This window comes from Egretta garzetta, unplaced genomic scaffold, assembly GCF_000687185.1.
Source record: "Egretta garzetta isolate BGI_Z169 unplaced genomic scaffold, ASM68718v1 scaffold180, whole genome shotgun sequence".
In the NCBI taxonomy this organism is placed as follows: Eukaryota; Metazoa; Chordata; class Aves; order Pelecaniformes; family Ardeidae; genus Egretta; species Egretta garzetta.
The window spans coordinates 10,453-18,518 of NW_009258299.1; the positions used below are offsets into that span (position 1 = coordinate 10,453).

General features: G+C 44.7%; 1 protein-coding gene across 2 annotated transcripts in view; it reads left to right on the plus strand.

Moving 5' to 3' along the window:
* Positions 1 to 1,690: 1,690 nt before the first annotated feature.
* CREB3L2 (cAMP responsive element binding protein 3 like 2) overlaps positions 1,691 to 8,066 on the plus strand; it is a 35,617-nt gene continuing 29,241 nt past the window's right edge. For both annotated transcript variants that reach the window (XM_009638671.2, XM_035894050.1), the window contains exon 1: positions 1,691 to 1,907. In XM_009638671.2, the coding sequence (XP_009636966.2) occupies positions 1,778 to 1,907 (130 nt within the window). In that variant the 5' untranslated portion in view covers positions 1,691 to 1,777. The remainder of the gene's footprint in view (positions 1,908 to 8,066) is intronic.

The window sequence follows — 8,066 nt, forward strand, 5'->3', positions numbered from 1 at the left end:
ACTTCTATCCTTGCAGATATTGGGAGGCAGACCTGGATGTGAAGTGCTAGTGAGTCCTTGGGTATCAAAATGAAAACAAACAAGGCTTGCTAAGGTGGTTGTGACCCTCTTGCTGAATCATCTGAGAGTTTGTTTAGTAGTGTTATCATTTACAGTAAGTAAATAGGAGGCTACAAATCTGTTTTGCCATTTGTAAAGGCTTTACTTTAGCTAGCTTGCTATTCCAGCATAGCAACTGTGGGCCTCTGTTTATTGCCTTATGTTTAGTAAATATTTTCTTTTCCTCAGTGTCAGTCAGAATTGACTGAAGCCTTATTAATTTTGAAAGAAGGCACAGTTAGCATTCGTGAGCATCTTGGAAGAGGCGCTCGAACTTCCAGGGGACTCTGTGAGAGCTGGCTGTGCTCAGTGTTTTCCAGCATCAGGCTCCAAGGCCACAGGTGCTGCTGGAGCTGGGAAATGTGCGTGCATGGGGGGGTGAGCACACCGCTTCCCTCATGGGTTTATACAATATTGACTTGTTTAATTCTTAATTTAGCCTACAGGAAGCCGAATCTTGAATTTCAGTGTTTGTTTCTGCAGGAGAGAGCAAGACGAAGAGCCAAGATCAATACTGCTTGCAAAAACAGAGCAAACCAAACAGACTTAGACTTTTGTAGGATCATGCCCCAATCAACAAAGACTCCTATATAAGATGGTAGATAATGCCTGATTGTCGGAAAAGCTCGTTACAATTCATTGTACAAATATTTTTGTACAAACCCAGAATTCTTTGCGTGAATGCGTGTAGTCTTCTGACATTGGAAACAAAACCAGGAAGAGATGCAGAGTTTTTGGCTGCTGATGAGAACTGCACTGGAGTCTCAAGGAAGTAGATTGCGAGATTTGGTTTGTGCTCATTTTGAATAAGAAAAAACCACAAAGTTATCCTACTAAATAGCACCATAATGTGTGCTGTCAGTGTAATGAATTCAGTGTAATATGTAAAGTGGTAATTAGTACTGGCTGTCAGGAGCTTTAGCTTTGGGGCCTAGAAGCTGGATACAGGCTCTAGTCCTAGGTGGAATGCAACTTCTAAAATAGATACATAAATCAGCCTGTTTTGTAGCAGATACGTTAATTGCTTGGCTGGGGACATGCATGGACCCGTTTTCCTAGAGCGTGTTGTTATGTTCTGCACAGCTAAAATAGTCACACGTGGTGTCGGAGTCTGTGTCTGAGTGTGTTTCCTTTTTCTTCTCTGCTTCAGTCAACATTAACCCAATATATTCTATTCCACACACAAAGCATTCTGGTGATAAATCCTGCAGGATCTTTCATGCTGTCTGGGTGAAATGTGCTGTCCCATTTTTGGTGGCATGCTGTTGTGAGTACCTTCTCGGGGTGGGGGGGGAGGCTGCTTCAGGACATGACTACCATGCTTCTGTTTACCGTTTTCGTTGCAAGTTAATCACAGGCTCTTCTGCTGTAATGTATGCCTCTGAGACGACTTTTGTTCTAGCTGTAGCTCTTCAACTTGAAGTACTGATTGGAGGAGGAGTTCATTAGGCAGGGCTGGTAGATCCTGCTGCTGACTGGTACGGATGCCCGGTGCAGATACGGGAATTGTTCTGATCAATGCTCTCCTGTTGTTGGCATGACAGACAGGCAAGGAGATAAACTTTCTCCCCTCCCCTTCTTATCTCCACAGCACTTCACAGAGTTCCTGGATGAGTTTTCACCCGATGTCCTAGGCCAGCTCTTGAATGATCCCTTCTTGTCTGAGAAGAATGAAATCATGGAGGTGGAACTGTCTCCGGCGTCCCCAGCACCCCTCATCCAGGCAGAACACAGCTACTCCCTCTGCGGGGACTCTCGACCCCAGTCTCCCTTGACCCACATCTCGACCGATGACAACTTTAATGAAGGTACTATGCACTGAGCCCTTGTTCGTTTGTCGTGATGGTGCAGTAATGAAATGTTCCTGGTGAGGCGATGATGCACTGAGGGTGGATGTGAATGCTCTTCGCTAATTGATACGCCTACGATGAAATCACAGAAGGGTTTTGTTTGTTTTAAGTCTGTAGGCATTGTGAATAAAGAACTTCTCCATGGACAGGGAAATTGTACTCAGCAGAAGTTACTAACTTTGCACTGTAAACATTTTGAATTAGAAGTAGAGTGCCTATCAAAAAGAAATGGGACAAGAGCTAGAAATACACTTGTTTCCATGTATCTGAATCTGTGGTTGTCGAAGATAAATGGAGACTGATAAACCAAATGAGTCAAATGAGGACCACCATGAAATCTCGGTACTGTAGAATATGACTTGTAAGGAAAGGGTGAGGTGGGTTTTGTTTGGTCTTCTGGAGAAAAGGCAAAGGGGAGGTCTTATTGCTGTCTATCTCTGTCTGATGAAAGGGTACAGAGAAGACAAAGCTGGACTCCTCTGAGGTATGCAGTGATAGCACAAGAGGTAATAGTTGCAAGTCGCAAGAAAGAAAATCCCAGTTGGGTGTTAGGAAAATCATCTTCACCATGAGAGTGGGTCAGACATTCTGAACAGGTGGCCAGAGAGGCTGTGAAGTCTTCATCTGTGGAGATATTCAAAGCTGAGCTAGGCAAGGCCCTGAGCAACCTGATCCACATTGGCCTGATCCAATGAGGAGTTGGGCAAGATGGTCTCCAAAGGTCCCTTCAAAGCTACATATTTTCAGGTTTATTAAAAAACAAACAAACAAACCAACCTTATAAACTACACTTATTTTTCAGTAGTGAGTATCCGGAGCTTTCTGGTATCCCAAAATGAAGATCAGGTCATCTTGTTTATGTTTCTAAATACACGTGTAGGAATGTAACTTCAGGTGCTGCCCCAGTCTTAAAACCTGTCTTGCTAGGGTTTTTTCCTTTTTAGAAAATAAAAAAAGGCAAAAAAGTGCCCATCAAGAAGTCATTGGTGATCTTGCAAAGACGTAACTGCAATTTTGTAGATTCTGTCATTGTGGGAAATGATGATGCATAGAAAATGATGAAAACCCAACAGCATTTTTTACCAGTTATCTTTAATTCAGCAGTTATAAATATCTGGAGGGGAAAAAAGGGAAATGCAGGAATGGTGGGAGGAAGAGATCCAACCTGCTTGTTCTGGCATGAAGATGCCTGCTGGCAGGAAGGGGAGTTCAAGGTAAAAGCTAGTAGTTGGCGGAGGAGCAAGGCCATGAATATCTGGTAACTGTTAAGAATAATCACCATGGCAGACTTTCACTCCTAATAATTGGTTTATGTCTTCAACATTAGCTTTAGAGTGAAAAGCAATGGAGTACTAAGCTGCATCACAATAAAAGGGAGAGAGATTAGTGCTTATGTCTAAGTGTTAACAAGCTAAGCTGAAGATCCACCAGGATGTGAGTTTTCAAAGGCTGACAGTTTTGTAGTCCAAAGCACTCTCTTAAAACAAGATTTGGTCTGTTAGAAATTTCACAAGAGGACAATTAACAAAACCTGTGAGAAGGCTTTTCAATGTGAGACACAGGTTTTGGAGATGATCTGGAAACATCATCTACATAAAGCCTTCCCATTTTATATTTCCTAGCTGTTTTATTGAATATCTTATCAATACATACAGGAGATATTAATTGTACTAGGAGAAACAAGCACAAGAAACTTCGGAAACCAAGCTTCTCTAGAAGTTAATGCGGAGAAGCTTCAAACTAGGCTAAAAGTGAGGGGAGTTTCCTTTGGGGAAAAATCCTGGAGAAATTCATACTGCTGAGACCACTGGGTAATTAATAGAGCTCTAGTCAAATGATGTTTTAAAAAGCCAAGAAACATTAACAAGTGGGTTTAAAAATAGAAGATGAATGGAAAGCATTTCATCTTCTGTTCACTCTGCAGGATGTTGCATAAGAGAGGAGGAGGAGGAGGAGTTGTTCTTGGTGTTCGGGATTTTATTTAATTTTAACCCTGGAATCACGCTGACGACCTTTCAATACCTATCGACTTCAGAACAGGGAAGGTCAGAGAAGTACTTGAGGAAATTGCAGAATTACAGTTAACATGGCTGTCTGATAGATATTCAAAGGCATCATCCTGATGATTTTTCAGTCCTGGAGTCCCTGAGAGCAGGAGAGGGGGATTTTGCAGGCAGTAATACAGGAGGCTCATGTATGACGCTTGCATGCGTGTGTGCAGACGTGACACGGACACGCGTGCTGTGGGCCAGCGTGCCTGCAGTCAGCAGCAGTGCGAGGAGGAGAAGGATGGCACAGAGAGGTTAAGCTGAGTCTGGGTGCCGTTTCAGAGCTTAGCCCTTAGCTCTGGAGGACCAAGGGCCTGGTGTTGTGCGCAAAGCACACAGCAAACAGGCTTTGTTCTCGCTTTGCAGTGAGGTCAGTAACGCCATGTTTCTTCTTTGTAACTCTCTTGGCGGTTGTCCTGGCAATGAGCGCTGGCGGGTTGTTTCCCAGGGTGTGCAGAAGACACAGAAGAGTCCCCTCCTCGGCCAGTGGGTGTTTATGGGCCGGCAAAGATAGGGGAAGTGCAAGTAGGGGGAAACCCCAGGATTTTCTAGGGCCAGGCCCTTAGCCCGTATGGCTGGGTAATGCATATTTGGAGGTGGCGCCTGTTACGCGCCTTACTGTCGCCGTCACGCCAGCGGGTACTCTGTGAGTCTAACCTGGAGCTGCAAACTTTCAGCCAAGGCAGCTGTTCAGGAGCCATGTGCCAGCGTACGCTGAGGTGCAGGCTGGCTCCCCGTGTCGCTTCTAACTCGGTGCGTGTTGATTGTGTGGCGCTAATCGGCTGCTCAGCCCTCGGGTGCCATGTCTGAAATGTACCTGCCTGCCTTTAAAAATAGCCTTAAAAACTGAAGTTTGTTTCCATGGCGACAAGCCTGTTGGAGGTGGCGGGGAGGCGGGAATGACGTTGGGGGTGTGCGGCCCGTCCTGGGGCGGGGCCCTGCTGCCTGGGGGGGCCAGCAGGCCAGCCCTGCGTCGTGTTGCTTCGCCACCTGCCTTTCAGCCCTCCTCCTTCGGTCCGTGCCAGCCTGTTGGAGGAGGGAATTGGATTTTGGGAGTTGTCTCCATCTGTTTCATCGGCACCCAATGTCTGCAGTAGTTTTTGTCTATGTATTCACATGTGCGGCGTCCCAGAGCACGGGGAGGCTGAGAAGAAGGCCCATCTTGTTAGGCACACCATCTTCAAGGCAGGTTTAAGCCATTCAGTGTCTATTTCCATCTTTCGGTTTTTCCCCTGCCAAATCTCCAACAACCTTACTGAAAATGTTATTTAATGTTTCCCTTCAGCCGTTCCGGTGGAGTGAATGGTCGCTCTGACTCTATAAGCATCTTCTTGCCTACTGTTGCAGGGGAACAGTTAACTTCTGCCGTGAGCCATTCTCGTTTGGCCACTACCCTGCCGTTACCGCAATTTCTCCAATTGCTAAACTGACCTATTCGTGTAATTGTAAATTTTATATAAAGTTTTTTTTCTAAAAGTGCTAGAAATGTAAAACCTGGCAAAACTCATAAGCCTGGGTTTAACTCTTCTGTGACATCTTGTTGACCTCAAAGTGAGAACACGTTTAATGTCCATACAATCAAGGTTCCAACACCATTTTTCCCCAGTTATTCACTCTTCTGACTTCACTGTATTGAGGCTATTTCCCCAGCTTTGTGCAGAAGAACTTTTCTGAATACTCGTAGCTTGTTTCTAGTTTGGGGTCTCTGAAGGTGTCAGTTGCTAAATCTCCAGCTAAAGCAGATGTGTGCAAGGTGCATTCAGTTGTTTGGGTTTTCCCCTGCTGAGAATCGATTCTTATATTCAATTTTGCATAAACTTTAAAGATACTACAGAGAGAGATTTATAAGCCTGACCTGCTTGCATGCAGCTGGCTGACCATCAACTTTTGTTTGCCTGAGCTGGTGAATAAGGCAGCTGGCCTGGGGAAGGCTCCAGGCTGTAACATGAAAAAGGAGTCTGCGTCCCATGTACCAGTGATCCGCACCGGTTGTGCTGCTGCCCCTCTCACAACAGGTTTCTGCTTTCTAGTTGTGAGCCCTGGGGTTTTTGAGACAACTGCAGAGTAGCTGTGGAGAAGCACAGTGGGTAGTTGTGAAGTGGAAAATGCTTCTTGGAAGGGAATGAAGAAGCTGGAAGGGGAGGCTGAGAATAGCGCTGATACATCTTGCTGTGCATCAGGGCCTTTGGGGGCACAGATTCGCTTCTGGCAGTTGTAAATGACTAGGGAAAAAAGCTTTATTTTCTATTAGGATTGATGCATGCCTGTCTTCAGTTTTCCAGTCTCTGCAGCCTTTTGGAAAGGAAGGGCTGTGGGTCAGACAGCCAGGAGCAAAGCAAGACCCAAGTTTCACCAGGGACTGTGGTCAGCCTCTTATGGGACTTGAGATGTGAGTATAGGGTCCTTCCCTGCCCTCCCATACTTCATCTTGTCAGCTGTAGGCACAAACTTTAGGATGGTGGCTGCCCCTTGTTTTGGACACTTGAGATCTGTAGGCGAGAACCATGCGCAAGTAATACTGAGGGGCTGGTGTGCAGCAGGAACGCAGAGGCAGAGGAAGAGGCTGCAGTGTCTGCGTGGGGCTCTTCATCCTCTGGGATCAGCTCAAGTGGTGGGGGCGGTTCATGGTGGGTGTGTGTTTGGTTTTTGTGTGTGTTTTTGCTTTGCAAGCCTGGCAAGGCAGAGACAGTCGACAACCGACTAGTCATTTGTATGGTTTCTCTCCTCAAATTGTGGCCAGGTGGCTGGGTGCGTTCCTTTCCCTGTCCCCGGAGGGCTCTGCTTTTGAGACTAGTCTTGGTCCCCACCTGCCCCTCCTGTTCATGTTTCCTGCTCAGGAATGCTTTGAAGTTACTTTTGGATTTGAAGCGGCTTGCCTTGGCTAAAGGTTTGACAGAGTGATTGCAGAAATGGTATGTTTCTATTTTACGCTTAGCTGTGCCAAAACTGAGGCTGGCCCCCAAATATAACCTGTATTGTTATTGGGTTTTTTACTGCTGAGGTTATGTGTTCCTGTAATGTGCTTTTAAAACTTAAATCTTCTTTTTAAACTTCAACTCTGTCTACCTACATGGTTTGAAAAAGACAAACCCAAACAAACAAGAAACCCAAAACAAACTAAACCCCCAAAATCATTGTATATGGCTCCCACTTCTCCAGTGCAAATACCCCTGCAAAGGTAAATCCAGCCCTCATCTCAGGCAGCACTTTGTACAGGAAAATGCTTGCTTATGTATGGTGTCCACAAGCAGTAATCAGTGTCATGTCCTGTCTCTTCGTGTAGAGGCATCTGTGGACTTGAGGCTCAGGGTGATCTTCATACATTTTATATGTATACGTACATGTACACACACATAATATGTATGTGTATATATGGTGTATACGTATTTCATAATGTATTTATTATGTATAGTAGGTTATATTTTATATCCTATTTTTATTTTTTTTATGCAAGCTATCTATAGAGATGCACTGTCCTGCTTCTGTTTTTCTCCAAATACTGAATCAATGAAAAGCGAACAATGAAAATAGAACCTCCTCTGCCCTGACTTAAATGAAAATGGAACTGGACAAAGAAATTCACTTGTATTTTGAAAAGTTGCTGTCAAAGCCATACTGATAATTTTTGCAAGTACATTCCAATGCAACTTTTTTCCTGTGTGGGTTTTTTTATTTTTGTGTGTTTATTTAAGAAATGGGGAGGAAGCCATTTGGTGGTGATAGCCTGTATTTGAGTGATTTTTATGTGGAAGGGTAGCAGTCAGGCCTTGTCAGCATCTGCAGTTTTAAAGGATGAGAAGACTTTTGAACTCTTGTATGTCCAAGATCCAAAATCTTAGTAGGTCACTCTGAATCAAGCCTGTAACTTCTACTTGGGCAGCAGTGTGTCTGAAAAATGTCAGCTTTGATTTAGAGATGGGCATTTTGATGGCTACTTATGTTTACTGTTAATAATTGACAACTTTATTTGCAGTCAGACCTTCAGCTTCCAGTTCCACATAGGAGATCTCATTATGGCCTTTTTCCCAGCTGGAGGAAAGAACCATCTGCTCACGGAAACCTCTTTCCC